This window comes from Electrophorus electricus, chromosome 21 (genome assembly GCF_013358815.1).
Source record: "Electrophorus electricus isolate fEleEle1 chromosome 21, fEleEle1.pri, whole genome shotgun sequence".
NCBI classification, from domain to species: domain Eukaryota; kingdom Metazoa; phylum Chordata; class Actinopteri; order Gymnotiformes; family Gymnotidae; genus Electrophorus; species Electrophorus electricus.
Genome location: NC_049555.1, coordinates 14,261,336 through 14,280,853, shown reverse-complemented (window position 1 = coordinate 14,280,853; position 19,518 = coordinate 14,261,336). Strand labels below are relative to the sequence as shown.

Genomic DNA, 19,518 nt, shown 5'->3' with positions numbered 1-19,518 from the left:
ATCCCACAGAAAAGCAAATTGTGTCTGGCCAACTCAAAGAAACATGACATCTGTTCCTGCTCAGGTTGCTAATGGTTACGTCTGTGCTGTACTTACTATGTTGGTGGTGCAATGTGACAAACTCCAGTAAATGGTGAATCCATTAGAAATGTAAGAAAGCTTTCTAACATTTCTTCGTCTGCGGACAGAGCAGAGGTGAACCAGTTGTCTTGGTGTTCTACCACATGCATTAATATATTGACTTGTTTCACACCATCTATACCACAGACACTAAAGCAGTGTTTGTCCCAGCTTTCAGAGGCTGAACAACTCAGCATGAAGGAGGAGTTGATGATAAACTGGTGGATTTACATTTATAGCATTTATCCAAAGCAACTTACAATTATGAATCAGTATTTCATTTGAGCAATTGAGGGTTAAGGTGGGACTTGAACTGGCAACCGTCCACTTACTAGTCCAGTAACTTAACCACTGAGACACCATTGCCCTGGAGTTCTTATAAAAGGTTGACCATGTTTATTATTTATTATATATATTATTGTGTCATATAATATCTAAAAACATAGTCAGTAGTCAGCAAATAATCTGTTAAGAGTCACCAGTCAAGACCAATCAAGACCACCAACCAGGGCACCTTCAAACATAGAAAATCCAGACTGCATGTGGAAAATCTCTACATGGAATCGTACAGCTCTCTTAAATAGGTTTTCCTACAGCACTAACCGTTTTCTGGAGAATACATATTAAAACTGTTATATTACATTGAGCAATATTTAATTGTAAATGTACAAGTACCAGGAATGCCTATATTTTTAAAGCTTTACAAATCGACTGGAGCTGTTTATTACGAAGGCCTTCGACGTAAGGAAATCTAAAATATTGCATCTGCTGCCCTCTAGTGGTGACTTGTTTGAGTTGCACCTAAGTAGCCTTCCGTATAATGAGCATGTCAGTTATCCGTTTGTAAGTGGTTCTAGATTTTGACTGACATCTGCTGAATAAATTAACGTAAAGAAAGTGAAAGAAATAATTAAACAGACAAACAACAATACAATAATGTGGATGTGTTTCTGTGAGACAAGATTACAACCGAAAATTGTATATGCCCCATGTAAACTTTGTTTAAACTGTTTAGTAAGTGCATGTGAAGTGGAAGAAAGCTCTTCAGTGAGTCAAACCAGCTTGTGAACATGCTCTCACAACTTATACATGGTTCTTCCTGCCACATTTACAGCATTTACCAGATGCTTTTATCCAGAGTGCTTTACAGCCATGAGTGAGGGGTAAGGCTCTCGCTCAGCCATTTAGCAGTGACACTGATGAAGCTGAAACCAGCAAACTTCTGATTAGTCCAAATACCCACCACTGAGTTACCACTGCCACCATCAAGTATTCCCTCACACAAACACACACACACAGCACGCTCTCTCTCACAAAAACAGAGAGAGAGAGAGAGAGAGCACATGAATACATAGTTCTCTCTCTTCTCACACACACACAGCACACAAACATACAGCTCTCTCTCTCACACAAACACAGAGAGAGAGAGAGAGAGAGTGCACATGAATACACAGCTCTCTCCTCGCACACACACACACACACACACAGAGGGAGAGAGCATACAAATACATGGCTCTCTTTCTCCTCACACACAGTTCTCTCTCTCTCTCTCACACACACACACACACACACACACATACACACACACATACACATACACACACACATACACACACATACACACACACACACACACAGCTCTTTCTCTCACACACAGACTACTGGAGGATTACAGGTAACCTTGAGCCAGACCAAACACCCCTCTAAACAATCACCTTCATACATATCATATATAAACCTACAAAATGGATCCACAGGGGCAGGACACCGTCATCCTACTCTGGTTCAAGAAGGATCTGGCCGCCTCAACATCCTGAGTCTGATGACGCTGACCGTGTGGATGTACAACCAGCTAAGTGTGTGGAGCATCGGACAGACGCTCTGCAAGTCCCTGGTCTCGCTTGCCTACTGCAGTGTGTATTCCACTCTACTGACCGCTACCGTGATTGGTGAAAATATCTGGAATTTCCAGGAAACATTCTCGACCAGTCTGTTTGACAAATGTCAGACCTTATAAAACACTCAGTGCTAAAAGACTGACATTCATCAACCATGGTGTGACCTCGTCCATTTACACTTTGGCTTCACAGAGCCAAATTGATGACATGAAACAGAAGATGTAAGGACTGTCAGTGTGGGGTATGCCAAACACTGTGGAATGTTTACCACACTTTAGAAAATTTGTGATTCTCTTTAGATGTGTGAGATAATTTTGTGTGATATTTCATTCATGACTCCATTTCATTCAGTTGAGGGACTGAACCTCTGGAATGAGACCTGTGTTTATTTTATTCAATGTTCAGTTCCTGATTTGATGTACAGATTAAAATAATTGTGTGTGGAATGGGGAGGTGAGCTATGAGGACCACAAGCAGCCACCAGGGGGAGACAATGAGCTAGAGTTACTGATCCCAGTGCTGTTTTTCTTCCTCAACATCAAAGGGCACATTAGAGGTTACATGACACACCATGTTATGTGAGGCTAAGGTCACAATTCCTAAGATGTGGTAAAACAGGAGAGGCTATTTTAAAACATGGCATTTAGCTATTTTAATAAAGATACACTCATCACCCACTGTACAGGAACCTTTGTTTGTATCTTTATTAATATAGCCAAGCACAAATGTTTCTGGACAGTGGTGTGATGAGTATATCTTTATTAATATAGCTACTCATCATCCACTGTACAGGAACATCTGTATATTAGAGACACTTTGCATTTTAAAGTCTGTAGTCCATCTGTTGCAATGCAATTAGTGTTAGCTATACTCTAAATTTTCATCACTGGTCAGTTTATAAGCACAACCAGAGCCACTGCTGGACAGTGATGTTTGTAAGAATCCCAACACCTGACCATGTCGTCGTCGTCGTCATCGCTGTGCGTCTGACCACATCTGACAATATCTCATCGTCATGCAGCTACTGCTTGTCAGGATGTACCTGTGCATTATATATGACAGGTATTTCCTCATGAAGTGTGTGATAAAGTGTGTGATAAAGTGTGTGATAAAGTGTGTGATAAAGTGTGTGATAAGGGTGCAAGCCCTCCTGTTTACCCAAAGCCCTGTTGCGTGGTCTCATCCATGATTGGACAAGATTTGATGTATACAAACTTTATTGTCGGGGAAAACTATGACGATAGGAGAGGTTTTAGATGGAAGACAGGAAATGTCTCAGAGATAGACAGGAAGTGGCTAGCAAGATAAGCAATCACGTTTTTCAAAGTCAAGGGGAAAGAGAGAGCAGCAGGAAGAGGAGAGGAGATACCTGAACACTCAGGCCAGGTGACCCATCTCCTAATCCTCGTTTTCCCCCGCTGTCAGGAAGTGCTCATGACCTGCTGTGTGTTCTAGTGGACAGATGTGTGTGTGTGTGTGTGTGCGCGTGCGCGAGAGAGAGAGAGAGAGAGAGAGAGAGAGAGAAGGAAATAGTGAAAGGAATTATCTATATGGGAGAGAATGAAGATTTTGCAGGAAAGAGATTAGAGAGACTGTTTACACTCCTGCATAATTTCCCACATAGCAGACCAAGTTTCTCTCATCATGCGAGTGCAGGCTAATGCAGACTCCTCTGCACTCTCTGGCGCTGTATTGTCCAGAAGTCAAGCAGTCACTGACAGTGCACAATAAGACATTTTCACAGCTGCTTGGTCTAAAAAAAATTAAGATATCATTTTTAAAATAACAGTTTTGACAGCTGTTGGTACAGGGACCAGGAAAGAATAAAGGTTTAGAGAGAAGGAGAGCTGTGTGGTGGGATTTGAACTGGCAACCTTCTGATTACTAGTTCAGTAGCTTCACCACTGAGCTCCCACTGCCTTAAAGCCACTCTGCTGGAGTAGAGAACATAAACAAAACCGTCTGATCTATGAATCATGTGAGCTGTTAGCAGGTTACCTCGGACATCCATCTGATCATGCAGCATGTGAGTGTACGTTCTTAAAGAGCTACAAGTCACTTTTTCCAATGATTCCTCTTGACATTATGAGACTGCCATAATGGCTGTCTCATAATGTCAAGAGGACAACTAGTGGCCTGGATGCTTAAACGTGGCTGCCTCCATGCGGAGCAAAACCAGTTCCTTTGAAAACTACAGTCATTTGATTCTTCTTCTCATGACAGCTGAACTTTAGAGAAAAAGAAACTTTTAAAATAATAAATAATCACTTTCATAAATATTGTTTGCTAATTTTTGGTGGTAAAATCACTTATTGCTGCTTTAAAGTCTGATTACAACCCCAAGTCATCAGGGGTTTATGCAGATCCAATTATGGATCAGGGCAATACAGAGTGGTAATCAGACTTTAAGAGACTCCACAGTGGTAATCAGACTATTAAGGACTCCACTGTGATCTGATCTCTTTCTCTTTGGAAGGTTCTTATTACTTCCAGCACAAGAGAGTGAAATGGTTTGGCATTCCATAGCTAAAGACTCTTACAGACTGCAGTGATTTACATTTTCATTTTCAGCATTTATCTGACACTTTTATTCAAAGCGACTTACAATTCTGATTGAGTACAACTTGAGTAATTGAGGGTTAAGGGTTTTGCTCAGGGGCATGAGGTAATAAAAGAGTGTTAACAGGCAAAAGAGGCCTAACATTCCATTAGACATATTAATTACATTAGACATATTAATTGCATTAGACATATTAATTACATTAGACATATTCATTACATTAGACATATTAATAATGCAAAACATAACGGAGTATAGAGAGTCTTTGTCCTTTTAGAATGATTTGCATACAGGGTTTCTGTAGAGGCCTCTGCAGGCTTTAGTAAAGGATCCTGGGTAGGCTTTGGTGGACCTCAGCGTGAGATATACGACCTCTCCACCAGGCTCAGGATGGTACAGAAAAACATCTTCTTTAGGACAAGGTGAAAAGATGTCTTCTCTTGGAATGTGGTGGTAACAGGTTACAACTGGTGTGGGTGTTGAATGTCAGTTTGCATATGTTGACTAATGAATAGTTTGAATGTAATGGTGGCGAATGCAAACCCTAGTATGTAAAACTTTGGGGTGAATACGTAATCAATTCTGACCAATGCATAAAAATGTGGGTTCTTTGTTTGGTTGTTGGACATTCTCTGGAGGGTGCCTCAATAATTCTTGTTAACTTACAATAAAAGACAGACCCGCTATTCTCTTTAACTAATTCTGAGGTCTGCATCTTCATTTTATATTTGAATGTTTAACTTCACAACTAGTGGGGATTTAGGAATGACAGACCCAACAGTGGTAACCTGGTAGTGTTGGGACTTGAACTGGCAACCTTCTAATTACTAGTCCAGTACCTTCACCTCCATGAGTAAAACAGAGAATGCTGTTATTCAGGGTTGGCTGGGATGCACAGACATAGGTTCTTGTGTCGGGGTCACAGTCATTTTCTTTCCATGACACTGAAGTGAGAGAATCTTAAAAGTAAACACCCTCTAATAAAATAACCACGGAAGATGATTCATTTATGAAGCTCCAGGAGCCCAGCTACAGATTGAGAGAGCATTGTGGATATCACTCTTTCTCTCTCTCTCTCTCTCTCTCTCTCTCTCTCTCTCTCTCTCTCTCTCTCTCTCTCTCTCTCTCTCTCTCTCTCTCTCTCTCTCTCTCTCTCTCTCTCTCTCTCTCACACACACACACACACGTATGGACATGCACACAGAAATTGAACACATCTCATCTGAGATGAAAGCAACCCATGGTACCATTTAAGATTACAACCAATCACTGCACTGGATAAGGAATAGCAAAGATTTTACTGAGCTGGTGCTGCAATCTATAGTCCATCATAGAGAGGAATGAAAAAGCCTCACTCCCATGAGTGTTACAGTGTTGTCTGACATTACCTGACCTTCAAGGCCACATCTTCCTGTTTAAATCCTTGTAATCTGATTGTTTGAAACTAACCATATCATTTTGAAATGCCATGAGTCATAACTGCCCATGAAGCATGTTTACAGTGTGCATGTCGAATGGGACTTCTTTTTCTATAGTTCGATCCTCACACACAGTATAAACCTGTAGAACTGGCCCATTAACAATACCCATTTCCTATTATAACCTGGATTCATTAGCAAAAAAGGTGAAACATTTTTCTATTCAATGTAAACAACACAGTATTGAATAAATGTTTAATTAAAGATGGCAATACCATTGCATTTAAACCCGTTTCTCTTTATTTATCATCTATCATCTTTCTCATTTAACTGCTTACCCATTATACTGTTCCAAAATCCACAGACTGCTATCCAGCCCAGCGACACTGATGCAACACTGTGGTCTGGTTTAGGGCCACATGGTCAGTGTTTTGAATAACAGTCAGAGCAATGCAAAGTCAGATGGTCTTGCATGCAAAACCCCACCATCACAGCACCCTAACCCAGAAAAACACTGGATTTTGCAACCGGAGAGCATTAGCAATCATTTAAATGCCATGTCATTTGTGCCACTGTACACTGTACACATAACATTTTCATAGTGGTGGCAATGTGTGGTAGAGCAAAGCAAGGCAAGTTTATCTGAGTGGCACTTTTCACACACTGATAATTCAGAGTGCGACAAAATAAAACACAGAACAAAGATCATTACATCCCAAAATCCGCCACCTCGGGTTTTTGCCCAAAAGAGGAGAACGCTACACATAAAGTAATTAAAGTAGTTTATGTACCAATGAAAAATCTGATATTAAGTAATAATAACTAAGCTGCAGTGTCTATGGTTGGGTAGTATGTGAATCTGTACCAATCCCCCTCTGTATAAATAAACATAATGCCACAAGTTCCTGTTATAGTTTCAATCTGATAATCATCTGGGACAGTAAAGTTTAGTCATTTGTGCATGTGTGTGCTTCCTGCCTGCGTATCATTCCTGAGTGTGTCTGCACGCAGTCGTCATGGAACACGGCAACGGCAGTGATCTAGACTCCGCTGGTGATTTGTCCCGGGCCAACCTGGTCAGCTCCGTGCTCATGGGTTTGTTCTGTGCCGTAGGAATTCCCGGCAATGCGGTGGTGGTTGTGGTCATCCTACTCTGGTTCAAGAAGGACAACTTCACTGTGCAGCTGATGCTAAACCTGGCTGCCTCCGACATCCTGAGTCTGATGACGCTGCCCATGTGGATGTACAACCAGCTAAATGTGTGGCGCATCGGACGGACGCTCTGCAAGTCCCTGGTCTTGCTCGCCTACTGCAGTGTGTATTCCAGTCTACTGACCGTTACCGTGATGAGTGTCCATCGCTGCATGCAGGTCTGCTACCCCACGAGGTGGGCCAAGCTGGGGAAGAGAGGAGAGACAGCTCTTCTCCTCACCATCTGGATTCTTGGACTTGCTTGTTCTGTTCCTCCGGTCCTCACACAGGAGGTGCTACAGAAAGGCACCAAAAAGGAATGTGGGAGAATAATGTCCCAGGACAACCACAGGCTGTTCGTGACAGTTCTAGAGACGCTGCTGGCATTTGTCATTCCGTTCTCCATCATGGTCACGTCCTACTACTGCATCCACAAGAAGGTGACACGGGGAGCGCTATTCCGCAGCCGAAGGATGACTCGGATTGTGACCCGGATTGTAGTGACTTTCTTCATATTCTGGACACCGTACCACATCATCAACTTGGTAGAAATCGCTGGGATTCTGCTGAAAAAGTCACAGCCGCACTCTGCAGATAAACTGCTGCTGTTCATAAATTCCCTGGGTGATGTTGCTGGGAGTTTCACATTCATCAACAGCTGTGTGAACCCTCTTCTTTACGCCTTTGCTTCGCGGAGCCTTCGCCAGAGTTCCAAGACAGAGCACACAAACACGCTTCCAACCTCCAGCGTGTAAACAGGCACAGTTCTGTGGACCGAAGACACTTTACTGGGTTCAAACATTAAAAGCGCTCTTGGCTCTTCATGTCTTTTACTTAATTTTTAAAAACCATTTTTCACTCTGCTACCCCTTGCTCATTTCATATCGTATAAAAATCTATATTCTTATACGCACTGCTGTTTCCAATCTTAAATCAAATCATCTTTTTTATTTTCTTTTTTTATTATTACTATTATTATTATTATCAAACAAACATGTTGTACATAAATGTATTTGTATGTAGTAAAGACTGGGAGGATTTTTCTGAAACTTATATTTTACATTAAATTAAAAATGAACTTTTTCTACAATCAAAAAATCTCTCTAAAAAAACAAAACAAAAAAAACAACAGCACAAAAAGCCAGCCATCATCTTTCCACATCAGTCTGATTCCATTTCCAAAGAACTGCATCAATAAAGATCTATTCTGAGAAGTTTACACTACCCCCTCCAAAAAAAACCAGTACTTACGCAACTTCTGAAAATGCAGAACACGTGCTGCTCATACGTCCATCTCTCTCATATGACCCCATGTTACCACAGCAGCTCTGGGTCAGCGCATGACCCTGCATGACCCCGCATGACCCCGCATGACCCCGCTTCTCTGGGTTTGTCTCGCGCATGCCACTCCGTTCTGAAGTCCTGGTTTTGTTTTAGTCTGAGCTGAATTAAGGTTTTAATCTATAGTGAATGTGCTGAAAATTGCACAATAGATGCGCATGCTGAACGATCAAACCACTTCTGCTTTTGAGGCGGTGGGGGCACATTTTTTAATTGAAAAATCAATTAATCGTGAAAGATACAATCTGGCATTATTTAGCTCCATAATAACAGCTTTATTTTTAAAGTCAAAATAAAAGAAAATGAAAGCCAAGATAAATAAAAATGTATTTCTGCGGCTCTGGGAAGCCAGGGCCGTCCAACACCCCTGCTGGTGCGGAGGAAGAAATTGTCAAACCAAGCAAAGAAACACGTGAAGTGACATCTGACAGCCCTTGCCTAGCCTGCAGGGCTGCAGAGGGTTTCACTCATGATGCTGAAGTGTGCAAGAGTAGCAGGGAAAGCACTACAAGCTGTGGCTCTACCGGCCAAAGAAGCCTCACATGTTGGTCAAGGCCGGCGTATTTTCAGCATGCAGAACGACTGAAATAAAAGTGCCAGGCTCACGCACAGCACTCGAATGTGCAAAAGGTCCACTGTCAGACTGTACAAATGGAAGACGTGATTTTGCTCATCATGATTAACTCTCGGCAAATGTTCGATTCATAGATGGGGACCATATCAGAGATAGTTTTTACTCCATTTAACAACCAAAGGAGATTTGTGATGTCCTTCTGTATGACGGGTTTTCTGTGAACTGAGCTTTTTCAGTCTAAACTGTGTGTGTATGTGTGTCTGCCTTTTACCCGCCCACGGTGTCCCTTAAGGTACTAAAGAGTGTTTACAAGAAAAACATTGAAATAGAAATAGAAAACATAAAGGATCATAGAGAAACTGTGTCCTTATAAACTGATCTGTGTACAGAGCAGGGGCCTTTGCAAAGTATTCTGGGTAGGCCTCTGCAGACCTTTGTGTAAAGCACATCATCTCTCTGACAGGTACAGGATGGTACTGAAAAGCTAAAGTTTTAGGGGGTTTTTCTTCAAAAAAAGAAGTCTTCTCTTGGACTGTAACGGTACCAGGCCCCAGCTGGTAGACGTATTCGACATCAATTTGCATAATGGTAAATAATGTACCAGTTGGACCCAAATGGTGGAAACTTCAAAGAACTATATGTAAAAAGGCAGGGTGATTATGTAATCATGCTTGGTTAAGTGTGTAAAAATTAAACTCTTGTACCACTCTAGAGGCTTCAAGTGCATGTTGGCTTTGACTTGCAATAAATATTTAAGCTGCATCTTTATTTTGTTTGAATGTACAACTTTGAAACTAGCAAATTGGGAACTGAGACACCTGTCCATGGTGTGTGTGTGTCTGCCTCTTACCTGTCCCTGCCAGAACGGCAGTTGTGTTCATCCCAGACTCGTTTCCTTGTAAATTGCCCCCTTTCCCCACTTATGGAGGGAGTGTGTGGGCTGTCAGAAGGATGTCTAGGGTGGATCTTTGAATACATTAAGTGGGGTGAGTTGAAATTTTGCTTATATTTACAGAGCCATGACTGAAGTCTGAGAATCACTACACTAAACCCTTATAACTCTCCCTTTCCAGCAAAACACGGTTGGTCCCAGTCAGAAAACTGAGGCAAGGCATGTAAACTCACCATCGAGACACTACTTATAGGACGTGGTACGTCATGGGGCCGAATTGTTAAGTCTGTGCAGAGGATTGTTAAACTGTTTTAATTCACATTCACAGCGGCCACATCTGGGGTGTGTGGGGAGAGCACGAATCCATCTTTGCCTGATTAGACACTCATTCAGTGAAAAAAAGTCAAAATCAGATCTACGTTTGTCTGGCCCAGAGGGTCGTGACCGCCGGGGCACGGCCCAGCAGCACCAGGGAGGTGCAGGGGTGGTCAGAGCCATTCAAGGGGTGATTGAAATCGGGTATACCTGCGCCTCTTTGGTGTAGTCTGCTTCTATTCCGATTCCTTTTCCTTAGGCGACCTAACCCCAGAGAGAGAGCCAGGAAGCACACGGACCGTTGCGTGCCGTGCGACGAGACTATCGTTTTAAAAAGCTCATGTTTGTTCTTTTCTCTCTGAACATCCACGCTGTGAGGCACTCGCTCATCAGAAGTCTAACTGGCTTCTTTTAACACTCTCATGTTGTGTTGTTTGGTTCACAGCCTTGTGACATCCATTATGGCCTTCTTATTCTCCTGGAGAAAAAGAAACCATCCTCACGTAATAAACTCGTGTACTTTCCTCGATATCTCATTTTCATCTTCAGTTCTCAGCATCTGCCTTCCAAGCCCCGGAGAGCAGAGGACACCACAACACTGCCACACGTCAGCATGACTTCATTATCACCTCCAAGGAGAGACAAATTGCATGTAGAAAATCTCTGTGACCTCATTAAAACGTAAAATTAGGCCAGCGCAGCTCGGGCAGGCAGGCGGGAGATATGCAGGAGTGGGAGCCAAGGCCAACGTGGAGACAACGTCCTCAACAAACATATGGCTGATTGTAAGGTAAGACGGAGACGTGAACCTGGGGCAGCCCGGGTGGGCGGACAGTGTGTGGCTGAGTCTCTCATGATTCTCTTGAGACATACTTGACATTATTCTGTGAATCTGTATACCGTTATAACCTATATCTGTATAGGCTCAGTATTAGGGAATAGAGAATGAAGAAATTCAAACTGCCCTGTGGTATAAATAATAACTAATAAATAATAATAATAATAATAATAATAATAATAGTAATAATAATAATAATAATAAACACACCAGGTTACTCCTTGAGTGATTCTGTTGACTGTACAAGTGCTGGAAGTGTGTCAACACACTAGAGCAGTACAGTCAGCCTCACGACCCACTGCTGGGTGACCTTCACATACTCCCACAGAGCGGGGGGGGGGGGGGGGGGGGGGGGGGGCAGAGTGGAAGAGCCGATCGAGGAGGAGGGGAACAGGGTGGCAGAGCCAGGCAGGCCAGCAGAATGACCACTAGCAAGAGCTTTGAAGCTGCTAGCGGCTCTCAGCCTTTGACTTTAAAGCCCTATTAACTTTTATGTGGGTTCTTTTTAAGGGAAAACATTACACGCTTTATAGTGTCTCTCTCTCTCTCTCTCTCTCTCTCTCCCTCCCTCCCTCCCCGTGGTTACATTTATTCCCGAGCTGAACCACAGTTCACGTTTGGGCATCTTAACATTTAATGGTGCGTGTGTGTAGCACAAAGGAAAGACGACAGCTTGATTAAACTCAAGCACCTGACTCACTGCTCACTTCCTTCTGGAACATTCTGTGTGCTGTCATCCATGTATGACATTAGGAGACTTTTTAAAAATCTTAGACACATCATTTGTAGTAAATGGATAAGAATTTTGAATTATAAAATGTCATTCAGCAATTTACTTGTAGAAAAAGATATAAAAGACTGGATTTCTTTTGTCAGGATTTCTAAAGGTAATCCACGCAGACCTTTCCTAGAGGTCGAGTGCTTTAAACGTCCATGGAACTGAAGTGAGAGTTTAGCGGCGGATTCGTACGACAGCTCTTCCCTGGATCAGAGAAGCTCGGGCACGTACACACACACGGACGCACACACCCTCAGGCCCACAGAGCGCACAAGAATGAACACATCATTTCTATTTTGAGGATGCAGTGCACTGAGAAGCACAGCCTTCCTCCTGATAGTCAGCATCACAGCTGTGGAAGTGTGCGTTGTAACAGACACCAGCAGGCTGCAATGTACTGGGTGGCATTCACAATTTATTTATTTATTACATTAGTAGCCTAAGGCTAGAAAAACAAACGTCTGCAGGGAGTAAACACACGCGCACACACCTTGAGCAAATTCCACTGAAACTTTCTACTTAATTCTTCTGACTGCAAAAAAATAAACTGAACAAGTGTAACAGCAATGCAGCCCAGATCTACGTGAAGAAAAATGGATCTTCAACTACAGCTGCATGGCTCAACTCAAACACAGCCCAAACACAGCTCAAAGACAACTCAAAGACAACTCAAACAACTCATCATTCTATTTCCATACTACATTTCCAGTAACAGCAGTGTCACTCCATGCAAGACATACAACATGCAATCATCACGTCCTGCAGCTCAGCCAACTATTGTACAGAGGTAGAGCCAAACAGGAGGGGCAGACTACCTTTACAGTGGGGGATCAATAGAAGATATGGATCATTCATATAGAGGATATCAGTCATTTACAGTGGAAGATAGAAGATATGGACCATTCAGAACACGACATGTGCACTGGAAAACTTCAAAGTCAGGACAACAACAACCTACCACATTATCAGAGGCTGTGTAGTCTGTAACAGCAAGTTATATGAAGACCTGCTGATACAGGTGGGAAAAGTGTGGGTTTGAAAAACAGATGTAACAGTACAGCGCAGTGGAGAAGAAAACCATGCTGGTGAGAGAGAGAGAGAGAGAGAGAGAGAGAGAGAGAGAGAGAGAGAGAGAGAGAGCATGGGGGAAGAGAGAGAGAGCATAATGCAGGCTCCTGTAACTAATGGAGAAGAGGTCGTCTAGCTGACGGAACATGGGTCGTTTAGGGGTCGTCTAGCTGACCGAGCAGGGGTCGTTTCGGGGTCGACTAGCTGATGGAAGATGGGTCATTTAGGGGCTGTCTAGCTGACGGAGCAGGGGTCGTTTCGGGGTGGACTAGCTGACGGAGCAGGGGTCGTTTCAGGGTTATTTAGCTGACGGAGCAGGGGTCGTTTCAGGGTTATTTAGCTGACGGAGCAGGGGTCGTCTTTGCTAGGCTTCATCTCTCCCTGCAGTAGTTGGATCATCACAACCTTCGTCAGGTAGCTGGACGTCCCTTTCTTCCCCAGGGCGGGTGTGTTGTAGAACGCCTCCATATCGTCCTGTGGACCACAGCAAGCAGCCTCACAGTCACGCCACAGCATAAGATGTACCGGATCTACTAAGCTCTTTAACATTATTCTGCTTACGACAACAATAACGACAACATTAATTGGTTAACGAGTTCTAAAGGAATTCTTAACTATACAAGCAGACTAAAGCCTTATTCTTGGATGAGTCCTGGTTCCTGGAGCATGGGTCTGCTCACCTGTTTGGGAGTTCTCTCGGATTGGCCTCGATCCTTCTGGTAGTCGGCAAAGGCGTCTTTAACCAGCCGATCGAGATCCACCGTCTCCTGGAACTCCAGTTCCGGGTTTCTCTCCAGCACAACAGACACCACCATCAGTAGCTGGAGGGAAGGCGTCAAAGACTCATTTACACACAAACTAAAACGCAGAATCTAAGACTCAATTAGGACGAAACACTGGTTTTGCCGTCCGGCTTCAAGCATTTTGAGAAGCAATCGAGGTTTATCTGCGCGCTTACGTTGAGGCTAGAGACACTGCTGCTAATGAGGTCACTGTGTGTTCACCTGTGGCAGGTGCTCCGCTCACCTCCACTATAATTTGCCTGTACTCCGGCAACACGATGTTCTGCAGAGTGTCTTCCACCAGCAGGGAGAAGTTCATCTCGTACATGGTCATGTCGGACAGAGTGGGCTGCTGCACAACGGCAACAGAGAGCGCGCGTCATTTCACGTCAACACCTCTCCAACGTGGAGGGTGAACAGGACGGAGGTTTCACTCACCTGAGGGAGGTGTCGAGATGCCACTCTGATGCCGCCGCTGGTCCTCTCTAGGATCTGCCACACGCGATCATAGAAGCCCAGGGGCGTGCGGTTCAGAGAGCCATCGATCTGACGCCGGTTCAACCACGACCTGCAGAGGAAAAGAAGGGACAAGGCAGAGTTACTGACTGAGGCAGAGTTACTGACTGAGGCAGAGTTACTGACTATTGACAGAGTTACTGACTGAGGCAGAGTTACTGACTATTGACAGAGTTACTGACTGAGGCAGAGTTACTGACTATTGACAGAGTTACTGACTGAGGCAGAGTTACTGACTATTGACAGAGTTACTGGACTGAGGCAGAGTTACTGACTGAGGCAGAGTTACTGACTATTGACAGAGTTACTGACTGAGGCAGAGTTACTGACTATTGACAGAGTTACTGACTGAGGCAGAGTTACTGACTATTGACAGAGTTACTGACTGAGGCAGAGTTACTGACTGAGGCAGAGTTACTGACTATTGACAGAGTTACTGACTGAGGCAGAGTTACTGACTATTGACAGAGTTACTGACTGAGGCAGAGTTACTGACTGAGGCAGAGTTACTGACTATTGACAGAGTTACTGACTGAGGCAGAGTTACTGACTATTGACAGAGTTACTGACTGAGGCAGAGTTACTGACTGAGGCAGAGTTACTGACTATTGACAGAGTTACTGACTGAGGCAGAGTTACTGACTGAGGCAGAGTTACTGACTATTGACAGAGTTACTGACTGAGGCAGAGTTACTGACTGAGGCAGTAATCAACATACCTGCTCAAACACCAAGAGCTCCAATGAATTAAAACATAACCATTAATATACACAGTCAAACTAAATTATGCCAAGTGGGAAATAATAATAAACAAGTCACTAGTCCAAACAACATTGTCATTTTCATTATGTGGAGGTGGCAACGGAGATCTGGCAAGGAGCTTGTGCCTGTGGCGCCAGTCGTGGGGGTGGGGTGGGGTGGGTGGAGGCAGGCCCTGGAGGCAGGGCCACGGTCTGGGGGGTGGAGGTACCTGCCCGCCTGCTGCGGCTGAAGGACGTCTAGAAGCAGCTGTTTGACGTCGCTGGGGGACATCTGGTAGATGTCCTGGGGACGCAGATCTCCTGCACGGATCTCCAACTCGTGCTTCATAGCCTGGATGATCCACCTGAACCCAAACCAGGACGGCTCAGCAAAGTCACACCGCGTGCAAAAGGGTGTCCCGTTTCTAATATCGTTCAAAATAAATAGCACGTCTTTGAAATGACCCCACACGATCGCAGCCTAAATCACGTCCGGCGCCAACCCGCCCCGAGCTACCCGCAGTCTTCAGCGCTACGCGTGGCCAAAGAGCTCAGGAAGGCTGCGTACCCCACTCGGACCTTCAACATGCCGCTGAAGAGGTCGGGGTTGCTGGAGATGATCCAGCCGATGTGGATGACGAGCTCCTGCTGCAACACAGCCTCTCGCTCCCCGCGGGGGCTGCACTTGCTGTAGATAATGTCCTTAATGACTCCAGGAGAGAGAGGGTTGGAGATCACCTCCTCGTCATGGCCAAAAAGACCCAGGGTTACCTAGCAACAGAGTTTGGCACCCAGAGCAGCGTTAGCGTGGTCTATACGCCTGTTCTGGTGTTGTAGGACAGGGTTTTCCAACCATGCCCCTGGAGACCAGCTTTCCTGCAGAGTTCAGACCGAATGAACCTCGACTAGCAAATCGAGACATTCAAGCGCATCTGAAGATTAGAGACGCGTGTTAGATTACGGATGGAGCGTAGATTCGCATGAACCTGGAGTGACAGGATCAGGGGTGGGGACACATTTACAAGGTGTACCCTTATAGTGTATAACACAGTCTGACTGACTAGCAGGCTCTGGGACTGAGGACAGACCCTGAGCACTGATTGCTGTGGTTGACTACTGCCTGTGTTGTGTCTCCATCTGGTGTCTCTATCGTCCGCTGTCTCTATTATCTAGTGTCTCTGTCTATTGTCTTTGTCGTCTGTTTTTGACCAAAGGTTGTTTATATTATCCCGCAGCTACAGTCTGTAATATTCATTTGTAAACTGTCCTCTCACCTCACTCTAATGCTCCCAGTGGACCTCTACGCTTTTAATATCAGCCGCAAGACTCATAACAATTAGTCCAAAGCACAGAGAGAACCACATAAGGACTTGAGCTCTCTTTTTATTCCTGTAAGGCTCCAAGGTTCAAGTCTACAATAAGTGTGGCCCATTTTGAGGGAAAACTAATCCTATATGCAGATATGCTCGTCCTGGAGGTTGTAGTGTAATGAATTACAGCAGGAGAAAATAGAGCACAGTTATCTGAGAAAGACGCTTAGACATAAAGATAAGTATCCTCTGCAGGAAAAATAAAGACAACAAAAAACATAATAATAATAACAACAACAATAACTACAATAATAATAATGACAACTGTAATAACGAAATAATGATAATCATAATAACCATCAGTAGCGGCAAATACAAAACAGTGGGTACAGAACAGCCGTCAGCTATGTGAGCAGTTCAGCTGATATTAAGGATTTAAAATATTGATTCAGCAAGCAAGCGGGGACACGTGCATCACTCTGAAGTGTTGCTCTAGGGGTCGACAAGACAGGGAGTCTAGCAGTCTATGTTAAGGAATGAATGATACACAAACGATCAGTGAACATTAAAATGCCTTAAAAACAGTTAAGCACCTCTCGTCCGGTTTGAATTCTCTGAACTGTGAAGCTCGGTTCTATCGGTTGTAATGTCACCTCCTGATTTTAGCTCTCACTTACCTGTTTCCCATGCACTAATATGCTAGTAATACTTGGGGCAAGGCTGTCCACTAGTTTAGATAAGAGACCGGCAGCAAGTCGCACCACGGACCTGGTGAACAGAAAGAGATTATCCCACAGGGATTGTACAGATAATCCCAAAACAGGTTAAACACTCACAGATTACATTTGTTTATGTGGGCTAATTTAAAAACAGAAAAGCAGGATGTTGGCATACGGTGAGGATCCCGTGATTTATGACGAGACCCGGCTTAACGGCCCAAATTCTGTCATTACATCAAGTGAAAAAACTGCTCGATTCGGAAGGTAGAAATTAATTCCCATAAGACCCTGCTTCGCCGTAACCGCACTGATCTGTGCTCCACCAGTCCAGGGGAGGCCTACCGACCTGCAGGTGCCGGATCCCTTAACACCTTGCCGTTGGACAGACCCTCCATATCTACATAAGCACTGAAATAGAGAGAACTCAACACTGCCACCTACACTTTTACTTTGATCTTGCAGGTACAAGAATTTCTTGGGAGCGGTTCTGAACCCCTGGATGCCAGGATGTTAAGCCCTCCTCCAGCTAGTGTCCCTTCACTCAAACTCTCAATTTTCAAAAATCGTACTGGTGTCAAAAGAAGTATTTTAATGTTCACTAATTCTGAGACTTAGAACTCGTGTCTCCATCCAAGACCTTAGCGGATGCATTCCAGCAAAGGTTGGACGTCAGGCAGCAGGCGTGGAGAGATTATGCAGGGACACACGTGGACCAACACACTTCAAACACGCTTCACCAGCGTGAACAGGGTGGCTTGGCAGAGCAGCGGCTCGAACACAGGAACGGCACAGAACGGGTTAAAGCTACAGGGTTTTTCCGGACCAGCTACTAATCCACCAATCTGACTGGCGTCACATGAGAACACGGTAACTGACGATGGAAAAACAAAATGGTACGCAAATGATAAACCACAGACTGTTTTTAAAAAAAACACACCACCGACTACGACAGAACCATCACACCTCACAGCGCCACCTGGTCACAAGAGAGGAGGAATGAAGCGTGCTGTCCAGAGAATGGGATACAATTGGGGACGTGTCACGCACAGTGCCTACGTACAGGGGAACAAACGCATGCAAAGGCAATGAAGACCATCAACCTGTTACCTGCTTGCCATGGACCAAGAGAGTGGTTATATGAGGAGCTATAGAACTGGCAAACTTCTGCGTTGCAGCTGCAGTGCACCGAACTGCCAGCCTACGTGTGGTTTGCATGTTCGGAAAGATAGATTTGTTTGGGCAGGGGTTACTCAAGTTGGACAGGACAGACAGAGAGCATAAGAAGAACTGTGTTGACTATTCTGGGACACCATGTCCACCTCAACCAGGTCCATCACCTCCGGCTGAACCTGTGGAGATCATTCCCAATCCTGGTCTTCCTGTGTTTTCTTGCTTTCTTTGCTCCAACACGTCTGACTCTCAGCCTAATGAATTAAATCTAGTATGTTGGAGCAGGAAAACGAAAAAAACATGGAGAATCCAGGACTGACTGGCTGAGATTCAAAATCGTTTTTAAAAATGAGGAGAGTAGCAGGATATTCAGGTTAACTGTACTGTCAACACTTTTTGCTCCAGTGGTTGGGAGATGGAGATTAGGTTGGAGTTAGCCTGGAACACCCCTGCAAAGTTCTAAGGAAGAAGACTAGGCTGGGAGCTTCTTCACAGTGGTCAGCTGAGAGATGGTTTGGGTGGGTGGAGGGTTTGTGTGGGAAGTGCAGACTGGGATCTGACCAGAGCTTCCGGCTGCCAGCTTGCCTGTAGATCCGTTCCAACTCATCCCTGAGGAATTCTGGAGACAAAAGCAGAAAGGAAACAATTCCGTTAACCACTGAAGGTTTATGGACACGTCACCTGACACTGCTTGACCTGTTATTTTCCACACTAGAACACTATGGCTGTGTCATATCGCACATACTTCTGTGCTAAATAGCATACCAAAATAACACTTCCAGGATCGTTAGTGTGTCCGAACCCTTAGCATTCATAAAAAAAATTCCTGGATTATATATCATCCCAGATCATATACAATGCTGAGTGTGGAAACCCTGGAAGCTATTGAGTCACATGGCTCCATCACAGGATGTTTATGAAGCCAAAACAAACAACAGTGTATGTACAATGATTAATGACAACTGATTCATGTTCCAATTATTATTCCTTTGTTCTGTAAAACATTTATTTTTAGTGTGATATGCACAGTTAAATAATGATTTCATTTATCCGACTAGCATGAGCTAATGTTTAAATAGCTGCATGTAGCTAGCTAGCTAACTGTGCTAGATCGTCAACGTTGTTAAAATACTGCAAGACGTACTGAAATTTGTGTTTTTTGATCAAAAAAACGTGCATCAGTTCAAATGTGTGTGTAGTGCATGGTACCCAATTTCAGACGCCCTCTGTGCCTAAAATCCATTTAACTCAAACTCCTCCAGTGTGTGTGTGTGTGTGTGTGTGTGTGT

At 44.1% G+C, this 19,518-nt stretch overlaps 2 protein-coding genes across 3 annotated transcripts in view; one reads left to right on the top strand and one right to left on the bottom strand.

Annotated features, from left to right (window-relative positions):
* Positions 1–7,012: 7,012 nt before the first annotated feature.
* LOC113567551 (leukotriene B4 receptor 1-like) lies at positions 7,013–8,130 on the top strand. The gene has a single exon (XM_026995598.2). The coding sequence runs from the start codon at positions 7,013–7,015 to the stop codon at positions 7,940–7,942; it is 930 nt and encodes a 309-aa protein (XP_026851399.2). The 3' UTR covers positions 7,943–8,130.
* Positions 8,131–12,320: 4,190 nt separating this feature from the next.
* Positions 12,321–19,518, bottom strand: part of phkb (phosphorylase kinase, beta) — a 70,501-nt gene continuing 63,303 nt past the window's right edge. Inside the window, exons 25-32 of one of the 2 annotated variants that reach the window (XM_035520729.1) lie at positions 18,791–18,848; positions 18,167–18,257; positions 15,599–15,801; positions 15,261–15,395; positions 14,214–14,343; positions 14,020–14,127; positions 13,674–13,814; positions 12,321–13,467 (exon numbers count right to left, since the gene is read on the bottom strand). In XM_035520729.1, the coding sequence (XP_035376622.1) occupies positions 13,330–13,467; positions 13,674–13,814; positions 14,020–14,127; positions 14,214–14,343; positions 15,261–15,395; positions 15,599–15,801; positions 18,167–18,257; positions 18,791–18,848 (1,004 nt within the window). In that variant the 3' untranslated portion in view covers positions 12,321–13,329. Of the gene's footprint in view, positions 13,468–13,673; positions 13,815–14,019; positions 14,128–14,213; positions 14,344–15,260; positions 15,396–15,598; positions 15,802–17,017; positions 17,109–18,166; positions 18,258–18,790; positions 18,849–19,518 lie in introns of both variants that reach the window. The other variant, XM_035520728.1, reaches the window with a different exon arrangement.

Excerpts from the sequence above, each read along its gene's own strand:
- LOC113567551 (XM_026995598.2), top strand. The coding sequence starts at position 7,013 with ATGGAACACGGCAACGGCAGTGATCTAGACTCCGCTGGTGATTTGTCC.